This window comes from Cyclopterus lumpus, chromosome 17 (genome assembly GCF_009769545.1).
Source record: "Cyclopterus lumpus isolate fCycLum1 chromosome 17, fCycLum1.pri, whole genome shotgun sequence".
Classification (NCBI taxonomy): domain Eukaryota; kingdom Metazoa; phylum Chordata; class Actinopteri; order Perciformes; family Cyclopteridae; genus Cyclopterus; species Cyclopterus lumpus.
The window spans coordinates 13,846,493-13,870,902 of NC_046982.1; the positions used below are offsets into that span (position 1 = coordinate 13,846,493).

The 24,410-nt window shown below is 41.6% G+C and overlaps 1 protein-coding gene across 1 annotated transcript in view; it reads left to right on the forward strand.

Moving 5' to 3' along the window:
- Positions 1-282: 282 nt before the first annotated feature.
- Positions 283-24,410, forward strand: part of LOC117746248 (receptor-type tyrosine-protein phosphatase mu-like) — a 136,173-nt gene continuing 112,045 nt past the window's right edge. Inside the window, 1 exon segment of the mRNA XM_034555273.1 lies at positions 283-355. Within this exon segment, the coding sequence (XP_034411164.1) occupies positions 283-355 (73 nt within the window).

The following is a 24,410-nucleotide window of genomic DNA, read 5'->3' on the forward strand; positions in this document are numbered from 1 at the left end:
GCTCCTGGAGCTACCGGACCTCTCAATCCACGCGTAATACCGGAATCAAGACTCACTCACACATTCCTCCTCCAAGTGTGGAGCAAGCCGGCAAGGAGCAGCCGTGTCGGCGACAGTGTCCTCTCAAACCCCGACAGCACGCCAGGGACGGAGGGCAGGCCGAAGGCACTTTAGATTTCACAGCCCTAGAAGTAGAGGTGGAGGATTCAAGTTGCAATAAAGAAAGAAGAGTTGCCAGTTAACCCCGCGGCTGGGGGTTAACGCTGCGAAGGCGCTGTCGACATGGATAAAGTTGTCAATTGCTTGTTTGCTGCAATTACCCTGCTGTTGTCGGTACGAGGGGAAGTTTTTAAAGGTAAGGAGGATTACCTGCACATGTTTACACGTCCAGAACATATGCGCAGTCCTGTTTTACGCTTCATCCGCGAGGCGAAGTGGAGGGCAAAGGCACTTAAAGTCAGTTTGCCCTCTATTTCGTCTGATAATTCACTCGCAATTGTGAGGTTTAAAAAAAAAAATATATATATATATTATTACTTATGATTTGTGCGTTTGAATTTGCGTCGTTGAATGTTTGTGGTTTTAATTAGCCTTGTCTACTGTGTGTGGTGTAAATTGCCAGCATGTGTGCCATCGGGAAAGTAACGCAAGTGACTCGAGGGTGGCATTCTGGAGACACAATGAGCGTACGACGTTAATGTTGCTCACGTTTGTGCCAGTTTGCCGTCACAACGCCGTTCCTCTCACCCGGAGCAGGTTACTCTCACCTTTTTGTGCCGCTGTGCGTAACGAGCAGGTGCGTGACTGGCACCGGAGCGGCTCCGGGGCTGCGCTTCTGGCAATGCCGTTATTTACACGAAAACAAGTTGAAGGAGTTTGATGTTTGCTTAACTTTGTCTTGATAAGATGCTGTCTGGTGTGATTAGCCTCAAGGGACGCGTCGCTGCGCGTGTGCTGCTGGTCGTATGCGGGGAGCGATTAGCCAAACGAGACTTAAACCGTCATTGTTTCACCGTCAACTCCGAGGGAACTTAATCCATCATGTCCCAGTGACCATGTTGACATTGCAGTCACTTTGTCGTGGAGCTCGAGCCTTAGAATATGAATTATATTTGGTGGGCAGTTTTATTTTGTTTCTTCATCCTAGTGTTTTTCAGTCCAAACACAATGCTACTTCTTTATATATCATATAAAATGCAATATGTCATACACCTTCCCTGTAGTTTATATATGACACATATTTTTTATTTCTTTGATTTCGCTATTTTTGTAATTTATTTTGTACTATAGGTGCATGCAATGAATGTGGTTAATGTCATGCACTTTCTTTTTTTGTATAGCTATTTTAATTAACTGGTAAAAAGTCTATATTTGACTGTTTCCCTTGCATGCTTTTGGTTGTCTCTGAAAAGTGTTTGTTTTGTCTCATTTCTCAGAGTTTCTCTGCAATATTTGATGGATTTGTTGTTTCATTGTCTGATTGCTGATGCTGGCCTCCCCTATATCCTGTAGTTACAAACACAACACTCCTACTCGACATCATGCAAGATTCACTTCATTTGCTGCATGTCTATTCAAAGCGTTGTGGAGAAAGAAAAGGTTAATTAGTATGATACAGTCATATGACTTATTAAAATTACTTAAATAATAGAGCAGACTTTCACTTTCAGTGTAATGGCTGTAGATTGCCCAGGAGGACTCAATATTCAGAGTCTAATTTAGCCCCTTAAGGGGTCATTCTGTTATCTCCACAATGGCATTATCTATGTGGAAAATGGTCCATTAGCCTATATTCATGCCAATCAATATAGAGACAATGAATGTCCAGTCTGAGGGTGATCCATATACTGCCAATACAATTAGAGTTGCATTTAGAAATGTTATCAAATGTGGCCCCATATCATAATGTGTTTTGTTTTGTTTGTGTTTCTATCCTGCTTAGACTCTGGAGGGAGCGGTGTGTGTGTGTGTGTGTGTGTGTGTGTGTGTGTGAGGTGAAGCTGCTCTGTTCTGTGTGGCTTCAGTTATAGCTGGATGCCGTGGGATTCAACAGATAACTGATGCATTTTTCGCGGAGCCTGCTGGGGGCAGCATGGCACACATATAATATCAAACCCATATGATGAAGTCAAGCTGCTCTGAGCGGAGGACCACGAGTCGGACACACCGAATCAGAATGCAGATGCACTTTGGAAAGAAAGTGCATTTGCACAAAATTTGCTTTCTCGTCTGATTAAACAAAACAAACTAGAACAATTTAATTTTTGTTTTGTTTACATGTCCCCACTTTCTTCCAGCTGCTCAATTTCATATATGTGACTTTTTCACAGGGGGCATATATAAGAGAGACCTACAGGAGATGCATTAAATGATTTCATCATAAATTAACTGTTTTAATCAAGTAGTGAGATCACCGGGGGTCAATTTTAGTGACTGAGAACTCTCCTGCCTTGCAGCCCAAAGTATTCCCTGTCCATGTCTGTGTGAGGTTCATCAGTCTTTCTCGCTGGCAGCCTCAGGACTGGGAGATTTATTGGAGTGGGCTGCAGTGTAGGGCTCCTAGTGGGGCCCAAACCATCGATAAATGTGCTCCTAATTGCATGAGTGTGTGTGTAAATATGTAAACCAGGAGAAAATCAATTGGATGTGTGTTGCTCTCTGTGGCGAGGTGATGGATTAGCCACACGTGGACAGAGAGGCTAAATGTGAGCCTGTGCATGCGGCTCAAGTCATTTGTTATGGAGAGTATGTGATAACAGCTCATGTGATAATTAGATCACAGAGGTAACCAGAGTCCCAGTCTACTTCAGTGTGCCGTATCGGTGCCTTGTGACAGCGCAGCCTCAATTTGATCACAGAGAAACAATCCTTTGGAGGTCTTTTAATTTCCACATAAAAAACTCCACAATCAGGATCACTCTGTATCAGTTTCATCTCCCTCCTTTGTGAGCTTGTTTATGCACCTGCATGTCTGCTCCCAGTGGCATGGTAGAGATGAACTGCTCCCCCCTGTTGCATTGACAATGCCCACTGGATGCTCCAGGTTCAGAGAGAAAGCAAAAAAAAACAAAAAAAACTGCATCACTATAAATCACTTGTTGTGGATGGCCAGTGCTTCTGTGAGGACAGTTTTTTTTTCTTTCTAGAAGGTCTGGCCTTTGATATCTATACTCTGTCTTTTGCCCGAGCACATTAAATTCCATGGAGCTGTGCGCTTTGTTATGTTTACCACCTTTTCCAGCCGCCATAAAACCTGCCTTGTTTTCTGATAGGGGTGAGCCGTGTGTTGAGAATAATGCCCACGCTTGGTGTGTAGAGCTGTAGTTTGTCATTGCGGAGTGACTGCTGCCGATGGCGTCCTGGTTGACCGATCCTGATTGTCATCGGAGCTGTGACTAAGGAGTAAAACAATACATTGGCTGCTTGGGAAGATAAACGGCACTTCATTTGAAGTCTGGCAATAATTTAGATAGTTTTTCACTCATGCAATGTTTCTTTTTTCTCCTTTCTCTTCTCCTAGCTGACTCAGATTTAATAGAGACTTTTCCGAAAGGTGTCCTGAAGGGTGGCAGTTTCCTTTGTGTGAGCCAGTGGAGAATGAAATTAAATATGCACATGGTTTTTTTCTTTTTTTAAATGTATTTATTTCTCGATGGCTTCAACCAATGTTGGAGGAGGGGAAAAAAAGCTCTGTGGTGAATGTGATTGATGATAGTACAAACAGAAAGTGAGGTGTCTACAGTCTTCTGTAACTTTGCTTTTTCAGACACTTTTATTATGAGGATAATGAATGCGGTGGAAACATGGATTTACTGAAGCTGTTCAAACACTGCGGGTACATGTGTGAGTTCCTCAAAAAGGGTCTGCTGAGTTTGTCAGCAGGGCTGATCACAGCTGGTCGACAGGGGGGGGGGGGTGGGGCATTTTAAAAACTAAACTTTAGGAACTTGAAAATATTGAGTTGAGACAACTCGTTTGAAGTAGACTGCCAGGAGTGTTATCCATACATAACAAGTTATTGGGTCTTGGTACAGGACTTCAGTACCATATGTCACATTGTATGGCCTGTCAATAAATGTGCATCTTAGTTTTACAGTCAATAACAAACGCCCAATAACACAAAACAAAACAGCTGTAAGTTGCATTTGGTTTTATGGTGTTAAACATTTATTTCATGCAACATGATATTAAATCAATATATTCCCAGACCATCCACATTGCAAAATAATAATTATAATAATAAAATATAAATTCTTAAATATAATATATATATATATATATATATATATATATATATATATATATATATATATATATATATAATATTTTATTTTAATGCATTGTATATATGTAAACATGTTTGCTGCTGCTTCAAGAAATTTCCCCCTGGCAATGAATAAAGTAATATCTTATCTTATCTTAAAGTAATCTGCTATAAGAAGCATCATCAGCGCTTATCAGAAACAGGTCCTTCACAAACATTTTGTTTAATCCATCTTATAAGATATCTAATGATTTGCTATCCTCATTAGATTTATTATAACAGAATAAGAAAACATGTTGCATTTTTAGCAAAGGGCACACAGCTTGACGCATTATTCAGCTTTGTCTCAATGGGAGAAGTCAGCATCTGTTCTCTGGAAGTTGCCACGAGGCATTCTTGGAAATGTAGGAAATCAGTAAGTGAAGGAGGAGATAAGGGAGGTTGAGGAAAAGTCGAAAAAAGCAAACGGCATTTCATCACAAAATAACTACAGAGACACCGTTAACGTCACACACTGATGATGCATAGCGAGCAACCGAGGGTGAACTTTCCCATTAATTTAGGCGGCAGGTAACATAACTAATGTAGAGATTAAATCAGGACAGAAGCTGTCCTCCTCAAACGTGTATTATAGACCCAGTTTGTGACACTTTAAATGGTACATAAGCCGGTCTGTTACACAACTCTATTCACATGGGAAACAGGTGATGTATTTTTCTCATTTAAGTCACATTGTGAACGTTTTTTGCTTCATAAATAGTTTTTAACTTCTGTGAAAAACTAAAAGTGAATAAAGGGGGCATTATGGGTTGGCTTAAGAAGGTCACGGAAAGTGCAGTCTATTTGCCTCTTTGTCTCTGTACTTAAATACATGGGATTGACGACGGGTTTGTCCTAACACGCAGCTTTAATGTGGAGGGGTAACATCTTCATGAGATGAACACTGCACAGTGCAGCCCTTTTAGACCCCGTTTTAGGGCACGGAAAGCATTTGGCTGTTAATTAGCTAATTCGATGCTCGGCTGCAGCACATTAAACAGCATGTAAACTTGCCGATAAATGGCACTTTTTGTTCTGGTTAGATTCTTTCACTCTGAGACCACGCCCCAACACGCCATCTGCCTTTTGATATTTGGTGTTGAATCCTCTCTGAGCAATGACCCCCGAGCATCAGCTGACTCCAGCTAGTCGAACACGTGATCATTTAGACGCAGTCAGATGACCTGGCCTGTAAACAACATGACACTGTTGACCATGAAAACCTCTTGGCGAGCTTTCACTCTACGTCATGAGATCATCGCCCTGCTGCGCTGTCCTAAGATTGGGGGGGGGGGGGGGGGGCAGGGCTTGGTCTAAAATAGCAACTGTTCACCAAAATGTAAAGCTCAATTTAAGGCTTGGAGATTAAATTAAAACTGAAAGCACTTTGAAATAAAACAATAACCTTTGCATGTAAAGTGCATGAGTACAGAGCCAACACAACGACACAAACATGTGACTGTCCAAAACACTCAAAGACTGCACTGTAAGTATGGGAATTAAGTTAAGTGTTGGCCTATCGCAGGCACTTCAAATCTGCGAACACAATGTCTTACCAATATGGTTCATCATCTTCATATCCCTTGAGTGCCACTCCACATTCAATCATTAGCTGTTGATTTGCAAGTGATTTTATTTACATTCTTGAGAGGGAGTAATAGTTTAAAGTTGGTTCTCGAGGCGGCTGATGTGGATATGTTATCCGGGAGCTCTGCAATGGAATGATAATTGGCCTAGAGATGTGACTGTGTGAAGGATGCTGGACAAACAGAGAAGCTCTAATTATACACAGCTCCTTCTTCAAATGAAGAGGATAAAAGCTAATGAATCACACACAGGCCAGTGCAGGGGCTGCCTAATGAAGAGAGAGTGAGAGACAGAGAGGGGAGTGTTTCTAAGAGAGAGGAAGTGTTTGTGTGTGTTTGTGTGTGTTTGTGTGTTTGTGTGTTTGTGTGTGTGCATGTGTGTGCGCATGTGTGCGTGTGTCTGTGTGTGTGTGTGTGTGTGTAAGGCATGCTTGAACAATTCTGTGATCTCATCACTATGTCTAAAACCCCCCAAAAAAACAACAACCCTCGGTAGAAAAAGAACAACTTACTATGCAGCAGATCATGTTTACCAAAGTCTGCATTGTGTAGGTGTAGTCCGGGCACCAAGGAAAATATCACAAATCAAGGCTCCAAGGGTCTCAATTGTTATTAATGGTGACGAGGAGGAGGAGGGAACGAGGGAGGAGAAGGAGAAGCAGTTTTAAATCATTACAGCGTTTCTGCTCTATTGATTGTTGGGCCTTAAATCTGCATGCCATCTGGGGATGGCAGCTCACTTTTATTCAGAATATTTAAAAAGTATGTTTGTTTTTTTAACTTGAAAAGCTCCTGCTATCCTTATAATGAAATCTATATCAGAGACCAATGATTGGCAATGACCGATGGTTTTACACTCAGATTGAATTGATCCTGACCCCGGCTCATACCTCACTTATCTTCAAAAGCTGCTGTTCAATCAGCTAGTTTTTATTCAGCATTGTCGCCTATAGCCAAGGGGTTAGTAAGTAGTCTGAAATTGATTCTGATACAGCACACTTTGATATGTGGTCTAGGTGAGCGTACAGCCTTGTCCTGGTGCATGAAGCTTTAATTTCAAGTCTTGTCAAATAAAACTCCTTCCACCACTTTGACGCCAGGGTCACGTAGCTAAAAGGTGCACAGTTTTTTGGTATAATTTCATGAATAACTCAAGTTGCCTCCTTCACGGGACAGATGCACTTTGCTAACTTGGAGGAGATTCTGTTTCATGCCAAAAAGCTGTCCACATAGACGGCTGCTCCTCTCACAACTGGCGCTGTAGTGCAGGTATTTGCAGTGAGAGGAGGAGGTGGGGGCTGCTCCTGCTGTTTCACCTTGTCTCCTGTTATTTATTAGGCTTCTGTCAAGGCTCAGGCAGAAGGCAGGTGTACATCCCTTCTCCTCCTCTCCCCATTCGGGCTTTATGAGTATAACCAGGGGCAACATTCTCCATTACTGTCAGTCTGAATCTGTAGCCGTCACATTAGCACACGTCATGCAGTCATTAATGCATTAGGCCTTGTTTGAGTGCCAGTTATTTGCATTGGCTTTTACACTGTCTATTTGCCCTTGTGCTAAAAGCTGCCTTGGCTGAACCTATTGACCATTTAACTGTTCAATAATAAAGCCATCCCTGAGGATGAATCAGGCCTCAGTGGTCCTGTTGAATAATGGTTATGAGGACGAGAAGAAACCAACATTCACTATCATATACATTTTCATGGTCATTTGAGAAGAAGGCAGAGTGAAGCAACATTTAATTTATCGACTGTATGTTTTTACTGAAGCCGTATCCCTCTCGCGTATGATCTCACCACTAACAACCTAGTACACCATTATCCACCCTTGTCCTCCACTTCTTGTACCAGAATGCACCTGATTATGCTCCGATCGGTCACACTCCGGCGCCTATTTGGAGGCTGTTATCTGTTTGCGGTGGAGACTCCTCGGGGAAGCTCACGGCCGATAAGAGACTGTTGTTCTGTAAACAGCCCTCTGACCTCCTCAGGCTGGGCTTGGCTCCGTTTCAAAAGGGTCTCTTTTGTATTGGCCCTGAGCTCAAACCGCCGCGTGACTGATTCCCCACGGGGAGGTTTAATGCCATTACTGTACGCTCCACACTGTGCGGGGTGGTCACTCCGGAGCTGTCGGGCCAGAAGGGGGTGGGCATGCCTTCAGAAATGGAGGGAAAGAGGGCCAATAAGACGGTGGGAACGATGTTGCAGAAAACGATTGTTGATAACGTGAATGCCCCTTTGTGCCCCTTATCTGGAGGGAACGGAATTATCTGATGACGGAGAGGTGTTTTCCTTTTAATGCCAATCACCATTTTAGTTTTCAACCATGTGGCACACTTCTTATCACAACCAATTATATTCTCACTTGTGCTTGTCCCTGTCTGTTTACTCACCAGACAAGTGCATTAGTCTTCTGGGGACATCTAACTGCTGGACCTGGCTCCACCGATTTCGGCTCAGTTTTTAACACAATCCTTGTTTAATTTGCATATTAGCATATCTGAGCAAAAAATGCATTGGAAATCAGTAGCCAGGGGCTGTAGTGCAGGGAATCGTTGTACTAAATCACTTTGGTGTTAAACACTACTTCATCGAAACAACTATTGAGACACACAGCTGCAGGGCCCGTATTAAAGACAGAGCAAACACAAAACAATAACTAGAAAGGAAGATGCTTGGCTTAAAGCTCGACTCCCACCCTGTAATCAGAGTTTGTCACGCCAAAGAAATTACAGGGAAACAGGAGTCATTAGAAGTGCGGCTGCATCTGCGCATCGCAAACGGAAACAAAGTTGAAAACGCATGTTTTTGGAATAATGCACATCCGAATAAACAAACCGGTGAAAGTCTGACAAGTTGATTATAATGATAATTCGCTGGCGGCCGGGAGAATAAATTCAGTTGGATGTGATGTCTCAGAGACTTATTGGTATCAGGGCAAACGAGTAATTAATGTGGAAAGCCTCTAGCATTAGTTGTTTTTTTTACCAACGTTATCATCAGCCGTGCCACAGTGTCGCTTACTGTATCATGGCAAATAGCATTCCATAGAAACCAGTAACAACATAATTAACTTGTTTTTATATTTCTTAGAAACTATTAAAGGGAAATCTTACTTTATTTGATTACTACTTTTAAAGCAGTTTGTCCAGTTGTCTTTCTGTCCCCTATAGCCTGAAGAAGTACAACTGAAACGCTCCGAACACTATGTGAATATCTTTCTGTAATGTGTATGAATATCATTACCCACTGCTGAAGCGATGGTTTGACTAGAATGCAAACATATCTTTTCCCTGTCCTACTAAGTCTTTGAGCAAGTCCCAGGGCTAACAGAGAATTTCCCTATTGCTGTCCCCAGATCTCTAAATGGGGCATTATTCATAATAGGATCCCAGCTGAAGGAAGGCTGTAGAGACATTTATAAAATGAGGCAGGGACAAGAACAAATTGTATTCACACCAGAATCATGTATTTTTTTCAGGTTTCCTGTTTTGTCACTACATAGGTTTGTTTACCCAAATGTTTCTTTTGTCTATTTTGCTTGTGGTTGTGTTGCCTGCTGTAATGTGCCATTTATCTTCTTTTAAATTGTCGAAGTGGTTAGAATTACTAGATGTTGGTTACCATGATGCTAACATTCAACAAAAGAAAAATAATGTAAGACAAACAATGGAGCCTTCAACTACTAGACCTATATATTTCTTTGTGTAACGTTACTTACATTTATATTGCTTATCATGGCATTTGTGACTGTACTTCTATTTCAATTTACTTTGTTTGTCCTACAAATTGACCCTTGGCTAAGCCCCGCCCCCTACTGCTTCTTCGTCAAGCTAACCCGTCAAGAGAGAAGGGACTTAACATTTTAGAAAAACGTATACCTCCTTCCAACCTCTCCGAGTAGCAATATTATACAATGTTTAACTGTAACTAACTCTAAATCTACAAAACCACCAGCCTGAAAATAAAGAAAATCAGAAACGATTGCATGAGAGTTGTCGGAACCTCAATCACAGCTGGACGATGCTACGCTTTGATTGGCCAGTTTGAGGGTAAAATTGACGAGAGCCAACGAATGTGAGGTCTTGAAATTTTCTTTCAGATTTTCTCATTCTCTGCACAGTAAAAAAGTTTACCTTTGAACAGCAATTAAATAATCAAATTGATTTTGCAACTTAGGTCTATATTACGAGTAATTTAGCAAATTCCGTGTGTCCCCTTTGATAGCAGGCACTGTTATCTTTTTTTGTGCAACACATTTGTTGAAGCCAAAAAAGAATAATTTCAGTGCCAGATTTTATATTCATCCTACTCATGTCCATGTCAGCCTTGTGACTTAAATTAAATAATGTTTTAATTAAATAATTTAATTAATGTAGTAATAATGTAGTACTTCACTTTACTTGAGAAGGACATCCGTGGACTGGATGTCGCTGCATATAGCTTCTCGTAAGCAAACCGTATGAACGTGAGCAGAATGAAGTGTTCATATCTGTGAATTTGATACCCCCATGCCCCCCTCGGACAGGCCAGTGTTGCTCCACAGCCTTACTTAGTCCCTGGGAAGTCGCGGCAGCATCAAACAGTGCTGATCAAGATTGCAGTGGCTTCGTGAGGCAGAGGCACACGGGCTGGGTTCAGAGGATGAATAATTCACTCACATGAGCCCAGACTTCTCGCCGTGATACTAATATTCAACAGCACCTGTGTGTCTGAAAATCTCTCCCCTTCAATCCACCAGGTTACTTTCCCTGAGGAAAACCTCACCCCGGCATCACCCCAGCTGTGCTTTCTCCAAACTGTCAGAATAGCATTGCCGTGGCTAGAATGCTGTGCTGGGATGAAAGAAAAGGAAACCGAGGACACAACTCAGTGTACACTAGGCTGTGGTGTGGCTGGACTCAAAAATACTGAGAAAAGTGTGAACATAGATAGGGCTGGGCATCGAAACCTTTTTGTGTGTATGTCACCACATTAGCCATCCAGTGGAGGTTCATGTGTAAAGGATGAGAACAGCTACAAAGGCACCTTGTGGAATTATTTATGTAAATTGTACCCCATGTTTGTATCCAGTATTTTTTTTGCCCTAGTGTTGAACATTTTCAAGCGATATCCCGACCAAAACATATGCCTGATTTCCACTGAATGGTTCAGCTTGAATTGGCTCAACTCTCTTTCGGTGGGTCCTTTTCGCTATTTCGTTTTCCACTGCAGACAGTACCCATTCAGTGGAGGCGGGACAACATCGCTAATCCAATACTTCATCAGCAACCAAACGTCTGCACTTCGTGAATTTAAAGGCAAAGTTTTGCAGGCATTAGGTGAATAAAAAATGCAGTCGCCATTGAAGGTAGCTCGACTAGTTAGAAACGGCGGGTTTGTGCAGAATGTCGCACTAGTGACGGTTTCCAATGGTCTGCAGTTCTTCTAAGCTCCACCTTCCAGCGCTACAAAACAAAAAGTCATTGGTTGGTGCGTAACAATCGCAGCGCTGCCTTGACTTTGGTTTGAGATCCATGCTGAATGTTCTTCCTGTTTTCCCCCCCTCTTCCTATCATTCTACATTTCATCATTCAGCCTTCATTTCTATAATTATCTGAACAAAAGACGCTCAAGCATTGACAGATCAGCTGCGTCCGTGCGAGTGTGGAGGCGTTTGTGCACATAAACACGTAGCCTGTGTTTATTGTGTGTGTGTGTGTCTTGACTGTCCACAAGTGTGCATTTCGATGTGTGTTGTCGCACATAGCCAGTGTTGGAATCCTTTGTCTGTGCACTGTGGTTTCCTCCCTCCTCCCTGTGTGTCGGATAGCGGACCCCATCTCAGGCTTATTATCAGGGATGTGACAGAAGGCGGCAGGCGGCAGTAGCGATGCCTTAATGTAATCTGGGCCCCGGCTAATTGGTGACACCGTAGTGTGAGGGAATGAGAGAGGCAGTAACCAGACTGGCCAGACGAAAGGAGAAGACGGCGGGTGTGGCCCTCACACCACTCAATTAAGCCCGTCATGTTCATTTGTAGTACACAGAAGGAGGGAACACCTACACTCTTCTCATCAAAATCCTGCAAATGCAAAATTCCCCGCTGGTCGATAGCCCCTGGTAACAGTATTTTCTACTCAGCAGAGTTTTCCTTTTCCATCTTCTCCTTTTCATCATACCATGGCAAGTCTTTCTCTTTTGCTCTTACTTTCAAAGAGCTAGATTTGGCAAGGATGAAACATGTCCTCTTTTATTCTTCGTGCTTGGTTTTTATCATGGCTCCACATGTATATAGGGAACATAGGTGAGTTGTGCTTTTAACAAAAGCCAATAGGCTGTAAAGGGAGACTACATTTGGAAGAAAAAAAAATCACACTTTCTCAAATCAAACAATATGCACCCGTACTCAATTTAATACAATGAGGAGTTTTACCTCTACAGCCATATTTAGTTTCATATGGCCAATAATGTATAGTGGCTAGTGCTAGTTAGAAAAATGACTACCAAAGAAATAAATAGAATCTGTGGAAATGGTGTTCTGCCAATCTATCAAGAGTTACATGAACGCTGCATAAATATCACATGGATATTTAATGACAAAACCCCACGTACACGTCTGCATACTTAGACATCACTATGGGCTAGCGGGTTAGTATGAGTCGTGTGTAATTTGGGTTAACCAACCCTTTGAGCTTGGACTGGATGGTAGTGCCCGAGGTTGTCGGTAGTTCTTCCTGCCTTGCTCTGGGCTGGCTGCCTGAACCTCCGGCCTCATAGAAAGCCAGTTTGGCTTCCACATGTCCACCAGAGCTTGAGGGCTCCTTCTGGGGTGTCAGAGCTGACCTTTCAGTGTTGGTAGGGGGTAGGGGAGGGGGACATACATCCGGCCTCTATTTGTCATGCCCCCATCTGTGTTGATGCTTTAGAAAGGACCACAGGGGGCTACTCCAATGTTATGTTTGAGTAATAGCAAATGAGGTACAGTATGAGTTGTGTTGCTCAGCTGGTCTCACACAGATACTGATGGCCCCTATACTCGCCCCATTTATTTCTTGCACCAATCATTATCTATCATTGAAATTAAGAATTATACAAGCCATTTAAAAGTTCATTATGAAAAATGACTTGCTCTAACATATAGCCAGCGTTTCATTAAGTTAAAGAACTGTGTAAAGAAGCGATTGGTTTCCAGCTTAAGAAAGATTAATCCAGAGACTAAAAGGTGTTCAAATCTGTGTCTATCCTCTATCTTCACTGGTTCACATCTGAGGCTAAGCTCACATGTCCCATAAGATCGTGATGAAAGAGCAGGGTGTTTGACCATGTTGTTTTAGACCCGTACATGTAATGACCTGATCAAACATCCTCTGTGCTCATGGGCTGACAAACACCAAAACAAATCAGATTTCCTTCTACTTCACTTCTTTCCCTCTGTGACAGATCTAGCCCAAGTCTGTGATCTGTCTGTCCTCGAAAACATGGGGAGATCAAAGAAGGCAAAACACATTTACATAAAAGATTATGTATGAGTTGTAATTAGCTCCTTCTTCGGCAGTGACAACAGAAAAAGCTGCGATTTTGGCTCTAAGATGAAACGAAGGTGGGGTGCGATTTATAATAACCAGGTCTGAGCTTTAGTGTCACATTTTTAATTGAAGAAATCCCCCAGAGATTGTCCAGCTTTTCCAGGAGCACCTGACTAAAAAAAAGATAGATTAGGATTAGTCATATTAATTTTTGTAAATGCATTCACGCACATTCATTTTCTCCAAGATAATTACGTGGTTTTATATGCCCAAGTGTACTGCTGCAACTCCAGCAGTGCATTCATCGAGGAACACACTCAACTCCTTTCTATATAAATTAGGTTATTTCCTCCTCCAAATTCCATTCAAAATCATGTGTATTTGTCATATTACATCAAGGTACTAGACTATGATTTAGAGTGAGTGATGCAAGATTATTGCTTTGGGCAAAAATGGATTTTTGCTACACTCACATTGATACAGTGGGTACCATATTTATGGCATGTGGAGAATATGGCAGAAGATGTCAATTGACAAGGCTGCAAGAGAAATCCGTTTTAATGTGTCGGTGCTACAGCATGTCATTAGAGACAATTTCCCTGCCACAAAGAGGGTCAGCAAAGGGGGTCACATTGTTTTCTGTGCTCATTTGTCGATTATCTAGAATTGTGGTAGAAGACAATTTTTGAAATTTCATTCTAATCGTCGTAAGTAGCTTGGTGAGGTGGGAGTTCATCTTCCACACTTGTAAAAAGGTTCTATTTTCAGAAATTAAATAGGACGCCCTCGGATTTGCGCACCTTATCTCATACTAATACACAAGCACACACATTACAGAGCAGAGACAGCAGCGAGGAATAGAGGCTTATCCTCATGTGGGAGGAGCTGACATTTACTCTGAAGATTCACCTTTGGTTTCTGCCTCTGGATTTATTATATCACTCTTATCCAGATTCCATCACAATGTTTCATTACCGTTTCACTCTGCCAGTGTGTGACTTTCTGTCATGGCTTGTAAGATTTGCCCTCCGAGAATAAAGATTGAGTTGTCTGAATAGTTTGGTCTTGCACCCTGATGTTTCTTAAAATGTGCGCAATATGCAATCATCGGGACGACATGCATTGACATTTTAGATGTGTGCATCAGGCCTGCATCCAGGCCTCTTGCGATGAAGTTGAACTGGATGCCAGACAATCCGCTGGCTGCAGTGGTGGAAGATTCCAACCCCTGCGCTTAATTAATGTTTCGCCCGACTTGCTCCAATTCTGTCAATCCCTAATTCCAGGAGGGATATTATCCTTTGCCCGTTAATACGTTTTTAAACATCTTTTTAATTTACTTGGGAATATGCAGAGATTTGCTTAACATATTTAATATATCTACACTATCACTCTCATAGGAGAGAGTCAACAGCAGCTGTCCTCCAGGCATGATTTTCCAGAAAAAAGTTATTGTCCTTCCTCATCTGTATTCTTGAATCAAAAATACTCCTTTTGGTAAAAGTGGTCTCCCAATTACAGGATGTAGTTACAACTATATAACAGATTGATAAGACTGAGACTGCCCATTTGTTGCAAGGCAGAGTCAATCCCCCGACCAAGCCCTGGGTTGTCTAATTTCTTGAAATTAATGTCATGTAAAAAGGCTCCCACTTTATGTCCAGAGACGGGCTGAATTCCCCCTCGGTGGGCATGCATGATGTTGATGCCCCATAATATCTGCCAGCACACCCTCTGATGCTCTGTATAATGAGGAAAACACTTGAAATACAAACATGCATGCTCTATTAGACAGATCACATTTTGTTGTTGTGAGGTCTGGAACAAACAAGTGAATTTCGGTGCCAACAAAACAATGGCAAATTGACTGAGATCTCTTAAATGATACCAGGCGTGGCAAACAGGCTGCAATAAGCCTGTTTTATGTTGTACTCACTGCATTCTGCTGTCACTGAGGGAGAGAACTGTACACTAATAATGTCTGTGGTCTTTTCACCTTTTCAAAAAACAACTTTGGTTGATAAGATAGTGGAAGTGGTTTGTTGATTTTAAGACCAGTGGACGAAAAGTAGAATTATAGAATTAGTGCTGGTAAAATGTCAAACTAAGAATTGCGCCATTTTGCTTATGGCTTTAGGTGAATTATAGCCCCGTAGCATCGATGTGGTGAATGCAGGTCAAGTTAATGTATTTCTATATTAAATATATTTATTCTTTGTTTACGACAACCTCTATTCTTAGACATCGGATTTGGATATGGGAAAACTTAGCTGGAAAGACAATCAAAATCAGGTCGAAAAGTGAAATCTTTCTTGAAGCCAAGGCTCTATTGTTTCAAAGACATTACAATGTCTATATTTCAGTGTGAATCGTGTCCCAACAACATGTGGAAAAACAAACTTACCAAGTTAACTTTTCTACCTAAATTTGCTCCACTTCTAGATGTATTTTAACCTGACATCATTCTTACTATGAAGCTCCTAGTCCTGCCTGTGATATCAACATGGCAGAGGCAAGCAGCTGTGGCCCACCCCGGTTCCCTGTGTGTTCTCCTCACGCTAATGTTGCCATAGCCTGAGGACATGGCGTGGGCCACCGGAGGCAAGGTATCTCCGGCGCGGAGACAGATCTGCGGAGACAGGGAACACTTGGGAAGACGGATCCCTCAGCCAGGCGCCTGCTGCCATTTAACAGTCTCACCCTGCTCCGAACTGACATTTCTGTTTTACCATCTCTCGTCCGACTCATTGCCCCTGCTCTGCTGCTGTCGCCGTGAACTTGTGTACAGAAAAAGCACGGCAGAGCTTATTCCCAATCACACACAGAAACCTGTGGCCTCGCAGTATATATTCGCCTTTGAGTTGTCCTTCTTCTGCAGTCAGCCACACTTTGGATACTGCGGAAAGGTGCGATGCAGTCTTGCTCCCGAGGGAGAGCCTCGTGAGCCTGATGAGCTCCCCGTGGCCAGGCCAGGTGCTTCTTTTTGGAGTCACGGGTGCAGCGCAGATCTGCGGTACCACGGGAGGGAGGATTGACATGATAACATAGCCTAGCGACTCCCAGCAGCACGACCACGCTGCTTAATCCTCTCTCCACGAGGGCAGAGCTGAAACACTCGTTCCCCCCCACGCTCAATCCTCTGTCAAAACAAGAGGGTTCTGTCAGCCATGAGGGGTGTTGCAACCCTCTCAGTAGCTGCCAACAGAAGCGCTATTAATGCCTGCCAATGCCCCGGGAAAAAAAAGAATACCCAATATGCATATTATTCTAATACCAGCAGTCAGTGCCTTGAATTACTCGGCGTGATAGCATAATGAATGTGGTGTGGTGCCTTGTAGGTTCCTACATAAAGCTGTTTTGCCACTTGGATGAATAATTCATGCTAGCCCAGAGGCAATGAATCAACCAGGCAAGAACTAAGAAAATTAGCCACCAATTAGTGTTTATTTATGGGGATAGTGTGTTTTTTCCCCTCAATCTTAGTGCCAAAAAATATATGGAAAGTAAAGTTTTGGCGACCCCGCTGACTTTGGGAATTCAAATGAGTAGATGGGAAAGAGAGGGAAAGAGGGCTTGGCTGTTGGATGAATCCGATGACCCCCATGTCGCCATGTCTCCGAGCCCCCCCCTCTCTCAGCCCGGTTATTAGACTCTGACTCCTGTCTCCGCCGGCCACCAGACATGCAGTATCAGAGTCAGCCTCTCAAAGCAGATTGATTGAATCGCTCGGCAGATGATATGTAAGGAACTTTGTTGACTGAAGGGATGTGATGGGAGGTTTTAATGCTGCCACATATGAGCTAAACCTCCCTCTCCTTGGAGCGTGCAGGCCCCCACCTCCATCGTCTCCTCCACCCCCCCGGCTGTTCCTAGCCCAGCGCACTGGCATTCTGCCCGGATACATTGGTAGTCGTTAGTTGTCACTGGAATGATGTGACACGTCGCTCTGATTCGCAGGGCCTGTTGTTGAAAGTGATCGTTCCTGCCAAGGAGAAGCCCTCACCGCGGATAAATGGACAATGAACAGCATGTGAACAGAGAGATAAAAATGGCAGGGAGAAAATAAACTAGTCTAGCTTGGCTTCTCGACACCAGCATCTTTGGGGCTGCTGAGCTTCGCAGAGAGTGTTTTAGAGAAAGATTTAGATGAGATTTTCCATTTTGGTCTTTTTTGTCACAGATTTTCCATTTATTTGTCCTTCAAGTTAAACCAATCAAGATTTGCCTGTAGTTGAGTGCTTCACTATTTGAATTTTCCAACAGTTGAAAACTGAAGTTTGTTTCTCAAGGTCAATGAGTGGAAAAGATATCTCCAGTCAATTCAATAAAAGACAAACGCATGAGTGAAGGATGGATTTTATAAGAATCAGACAAGCTGTTGACAGGAGGATAAAAAAAAAGACAGATATTCATGAGGATAACTCTCAAGCGTCTGCGCTCTCCTTTTCTCCCTTTGTAAAGCTTTGATTGTGAGGAAATACGCTGCTGTGTATGTCTCGTCCAAAGCGCTTTCCTCAAGCTTCAAATGTGGAGTTTTCAGAGCTGCAGTGAGTCAGACATTGTGTTGGCCAGAAGATAAGAGAGGCCAGGTGACAGACAATGCCTCAGCTTCCTCTGACTTGTGGGATAAGCGCCATTCATGTCGGCCATTTACTTTGGTTTTCAAACGAATAGGCTGAAAAGAACTGAGACCAATTTTAAGACTCCAAAGCACAGTTTAGACAAAATGCAGTTGGAAGTAAAGCATGACCTACCACTGGGGTATTGCCTGGTGCGCCGCTGAACTTGAAGTTGTTGAACATGGATCATAAATGTAGCTAGAAATATTAATGAAACTGCCCTTTGAGTGCCTTTATTGTCCCTTTGTGCTGCTGTATTTTTAACAGGTGTGTCAGTATGCTCCACAGTGCTGTGTAATCTGTCAGAGCCCAGTTACTCGAGTAATATGGTTTTGGTTTATCATTATTTAGCTTTGCAAAGAATAAGGTTCAGTTTAAGAACTAAGAGAAACTTAGTTTTCACCCTCTATTTTAGAGATTTTTTTATGGATAAGGTAGTTTTTATACTTTTTTACATTTGTATTAGAATTATCCAAGCTAGAGGTGTGTCTCTAAATGGCAATATCAGTGTGTTGGTTACTGGTTGCACCACATTGGTCTGCACGGAAATATCACATATTCATCATATCAAATATATCATCACATCATATTTTTTGTATATATAGATGTAAATATTTGTAAATTGAAATACATATGGGATGAATTGCCATGACATTTTCATCAGATAAATATTTCAGTTTGTCTTTTATTAGCCTCAGCTGTAATTTGTGTTTCGTGCATAATAACAAATGTTGATAACAAATGTTTGATTATGAAGCGTTTTAGGTCATATGAACTAAACCATAGACTTGACTCTACCTCTTGTTGCTGGTGGACTGTGGGGAGGACGCTACAGTTTTCCATGAGTATTCTGGCGACGAGGAGACCCAGTTTCAGGGTATCAAGGCTTGTGTAAACCACTTAACTCAAATAAGACCTTAACGGCTCGATGGCCCACATCCAGGTCACTCCGTGCATGTTAGCATCACCACTGTGGTGCAGCAGCCACATCACCGTGACAAATTGCTGTTGGTTTCTTGAACGTGGTTGTTTAGATAAATCTAAATTTTGACTTCTTGTAAAACATTCCTCCTGTTTTGGCTGCCTGCTGTCAGATCCGGTCTTTCAGTCGAGCCGTAGTAAACTTGTCGATTTATTTCAGTGTCCCTGTGTCATCTCCCGTGCTATGGAGATGATGTGATTCTGTTATGAGTCATGAATTACTGTGCTATCTTGTCACAAGCCATTGTGGTTTGTTCCATCAGACTGATGTCTAAGTGCCTATGTTGTGTTTTCTCAGCCACTAATTAGGCACAGCCCTACAACCCCAATAACACAATTATATCTGGGGCTGCTGCCTTCCTCCACACCCGCAGTAATAATGAATGAACTACAGGTTAATGAAATGTGTGTGTGAAATGGAAGACGCGCTCTCGAAAAGTTTCAAACATCTAATTCATTAAGCGACGAAGCCGGAGGCACGAGCCACAAACATGATGCAGTGCTAAGTGTATAACGCTTACTTTGCAACTCCTCACCTTAATCATTAGAAAATGAAAGCTTGTGAATTTCAAAATAAGGCACAGCTTGTTAATTGTATGCACGAGATGGATAATGCCTTTATGTGTGTATCTTTTTTGGAAATACAGCTGAATGTTCACATTTTAATTTTTAAGAAGCAAATGCATCCCAGGCGCCAGTTATCATCATATTCTGATTTGTCATGGAGAAGCTGTGGGAAGTTTGCCAATGCTCAATCTGTTGGATATGTTTGTGTTTTCGTGCATTTTGCAGTTTGTGTGTGCATAGGGTTTATCCCACAGAGTGTTAGTTAAAAGTTTCCAGTGTTTGTGCTTCACAAAATCAACATTTGTATTTGGAATAAGTGCAGTTTTAATTGCACGAGATGCAAACTGAGATGCTTTGAAAGCCAGAAGTGTTTTTTTTTCTCCCTGTAGTGTCAGGTCAGCACTACTGATGGTCATAGCCTAACATTCCTTGTTGGTTTTTTGTCTAAACATCTGGCTGTTGGAGTTATATCCACTCAGACGAGTCTAGCTGACCATATTTTGTGTTGCACCATGAACTCGCTCAGATGAATCCTGCCATATGGAAGATACACAAGGTTAACCAAAAGGCTGCGTTTCTTTTGTCACAGGTCTTTCAGTCTCAATAACTAAGTTATTATATATATATATATATATATATATATATATATATATATATATATATGTATATATATATAATAAGTTATATATATTATATAATAAATTAATATATATATATACATATATATATAATAAGTCAAAATAATAGATGAAATAACATTTCCTAAATATGTGAATGTGAGTCTATATACTCAGGCCATCTGATGTATACCACTACTGTAATCTACCTATGGGAGGTACACAGCACCACCAGCTGTACCTTGTGTACCTTTCTCCTGCTTTATGTGTGTGTGTGACTAGCTGCACCGAGGAGGAAGGCAAACTAAGGTGGATGACTTCCAAATGTCAGCACATTGTATAAAAGCGAGGGATGGGTGACAAATGAAAGGAAAACCAACGTGAAGTCTTAGTAAGGTATTCGATCCAACACGGTGTGTGTCTCTCATGTATTATCAATAAATTCCAGTCACATAATTAAGAATCTAAATTCCTGAAAAATGATAAACTGTCTCTCTGTCTCTCTCTCGCTAATCTCACATTGCCTGGAGCTACTTTTGTGTGTTTTGTCTTTTGGTTCAATTTGTTGATCTGTGCCGTGGTGAAATTCCATCAAGGGGATCATTTCTTTCACCGCTCTGGATTAGCAGCATTTGATGTCCACCTGACTGAACCTGTCTAGAAAGCCTTCACGTGAAGAAGCTAATTTCACACAAAGTGGAACTTTTCTTTCATTTGAATTGTTCTCCGTTTGAACAGGTTGTTTTGGTCCCAGTGCCATTCAATATTTTCCATCTCTTATTCGATCGTCTCGTGGTCGTATTCATGACAGCCACAAGCCCTGCAGCCTTTGCATGCTGTCCCAGTTTATGATGTCTGTGACATTTCTGAGACCATGTCACCATAGCCTAAACATGGCAGTGAGGGCTGCAGTATTGGGGTGTGAAGAAAGGCTTTGGCAGCTCTCCTTGTTTTATGATTGATTTAGCACTTCTGGCCAAACCAATATAGGCGGAATGGCCTGCGGGCTGGTCGAGCAGAGCAGATGGCGCAATGTGACGTTTGACTGGATGAGACGTTCTCCTGTAACGCAGGATTATTGTGAGTATTATGACCTTTTCTGGTCACTCGCACAATGACACCTTTTTAGAACGACCTGAGGGATCAGATAGACAGATTGACAGATGTCACAGTGTTTATGAATGATGAGCCTTGCAGGTGCGGCAAATAATAAAACTTTTTAGGTAAACTACTTTGGCATATTTCATCATGCTCAATTTTGTTGAGAGATTCACCTACTGTTTGAGAAAATGACAGTGTATTCACAAAATTACACAAGTGACATTTCAAGCTGAGACAATATAAAGTGAGTGATGACTAACATCTTTCATTTAATTTATGGCTGCAGTTGCTTTGACTGCAGAGACGTATGAAAGCTCAACTATAAGCAGCATATGCTGCAATATGTAATTATGGATACGTACTCCCACAGAGTATTTATTCACAGAGCCAGAAGGTGTTTGTGACGGGTTGACCAGGAACTCAGCGACATTAAACTGAGACAATGTAAATGTCACAGAAATATGTCGATTGAGTTACGTACAGACCTGCTAAAGACCTCCTGTTTTTGAATTGCTCAGTTATTATGCTATTTTAGATTTAAAACGTAATACATTTTTGTCCAATATTCCTCTCATGAATTGGACTAATCTGATCTGTATCTTAACACACCTTTGTTATCTAATTATGTCGAATATAGACTTATATGGTGGTTTAATTCTGGTTTTATAGATATGGTTTTGTGCTAAATATGGCTTAACTAACAATTATTTTTATAATAAACTGCTAAATATGTTCACAATTGATTATTATTTAATCATAAAACAATTAGTTATTTGTTCTATAAAACATCAGAAAAGACGATACAAAATGTCCATCCCTTGTTTTCTAAACACATGATGACCTTTTCAAATGTCTTTTTCAGCTTCTTAAATATTACATGCAACCAATCGGATTATTTTGCTTCAATCTGCACATTTGCTCAGCTCACGGGACCCGACTTCTGTTCGCATTGTAAATTCCTACTTCCGTCCAGCTAGAATGTGCTTGCACTATGACTTTGTACGGACGTTTGTCACACTCCTAATGAAAGAACCTGCAGTGTAACGAGGGATCAGAGAGGTGCTGTGCCTCAGAAGTGTGTGTGCTCTGTACTAATACCTGCGATCATTCACCCGGATGGTACAGTAGCTAGATAGTAATATTCTCCACGACAGAAGGCGGCCAAGATTGGAGGACCAAAGTCTCCCAGAGGAGCGCCCTGCAGCAGCTTGAGAACCATCTACCATCTACTTCACTGTGATGTGTTAGGTTTTGATAGGACACTTAAATCAGAAAATAGGTCACGAGCAGTCATACAATAATTGGATTTAAAAATTAATAATATTAATGAGAGAGGGAATTCCTTTGTTTCCTTGACTTATTCATACACTCTATATTGATAACAAACCAGCTGAAAAGTCTAATTTGTCTGACGTTATTCTGCCACTCACTGTATAGAGGTGACACGTGCATGTATTATCATATTAAAAGTGTGTTGGCTGCTCCCAGTTGAAAGTTGAAATAAAAAAAAATGAAATCAGATTTAAGCTAAATGGATTTGCATTTACAAAGCGCCAAATGTCCTCCTAGTCTTCCCGACCACTCACCGTGATTTACACTACATGTCAACATTCACCCTTTCACACACACTGGAGGCAGAGGCTGCTATACAAGATGCCAACCTGCTCATCAGGGTCTAATCTAAATGCTTCAGTCATTTGACTGCATGTCAAATGACTTGGGGAGCCAAGAATCAATACCACCGATCTTCCGATTAGTAGTTGTTAAGATAGTTGCTGGAAGGACAGTAAGTAAACGATGCTCAGAGAGACTTTAAGAGATAGGATATTCAACCAGAGACAATAAAGGTGAGGGGGACAACCACTATGTGTTGTTAAGTTTTTTGTGGTAATTGCATCCTTGTAAGGACAAATTCAATATGCAATACAATGATAACAAAACAATGGCACCTGGCAGGAAGGAAGTTCAATGTAGATAACTGAAACAGTGGTAAAAATATTCTTCAAGAAACCACCTAATTTATATCTAACTTTCTTATCCGACTGTAATAACAATCAGATCGGTTCATCCCTGATTGGAAACAGACCAATGGCCAATTAACTGTGATTCTGGACAGCATTTTGACGCCGTGGTAATGGACTGTATTGCCAGCTGCATAGATGGCTTGAGGCTACAAAGACAAAATCATGTGGGTGAGGCTTAACAAAGGAGAGAGAAATGTCACGGTAAATGCTGTTGGTGATCAATTTTGGTGTAATTATCTACGGCTGTAAGTACTGGGGCTGTAGTTAAACAAAGTAAAGGCCTTAACACACCGCCGCCGTGAAGAATAAATGACACAAAAATGTGTAATACTCTGAATATTATGCATCAAAAATATTTATGCAACATGCATTGAAATATTCTATAACTACCAGGAAGCTATTGACCCAGAGTGTCTGGCAGTCCGTCTGCGGTAAGTTGTTATATATTCTAAGCTATTAAGCTACTCTAAGATATTTTATTGAGTTTCTTTGGAATGAAATTGAGTTTCCTCTGGTAAACACTTTCACAGTGTACTGTATATACAGTATCTCTGACTTTTATTGTGAAAGGTAAGAACAGGAGGAGTGGATCTGGTCTGCGCTGCCTTCGTCTTCGTCTTGATTCTGAGGAATCAATATTTTTGTAGAATATAGAATTTTTTTTTATATGTCTGTTCCGCACAATGTGATTGGCTGATGCCTTTTTGTCAAAGCTTAGAAAAATTGACCTTGCTCTGAAAATCCCATTGTTTTTTAAATATACATGTTCTGTGAAAGTACTCATGACACAAACAACAGTTCTAAAAAATATATATTGGTGTGTGAACTAATCTCACAGAGGAAAATGGCTCCGGTGCGTAAAGGCCTTAAGACGAGATTCCTCCCACTAGCTTTGACCAGTCTTCAGATTCTCCTGTTGCCAAGCACAACAAGACCTCGGCACACGCAGTACATTTAAAACGAGGGCTCAGTGCCTCATGCCTTCCATGTTGGTTCCTCCTCACCCAGGAGGATTAAGCCGGGCCATGGAGTTTTTCTTTCAGCTAGCTGATTGATTGGGCTTCAGCAGAAAAACAAAGGGTCTGAATGTGTTTGAAGTGTGCAG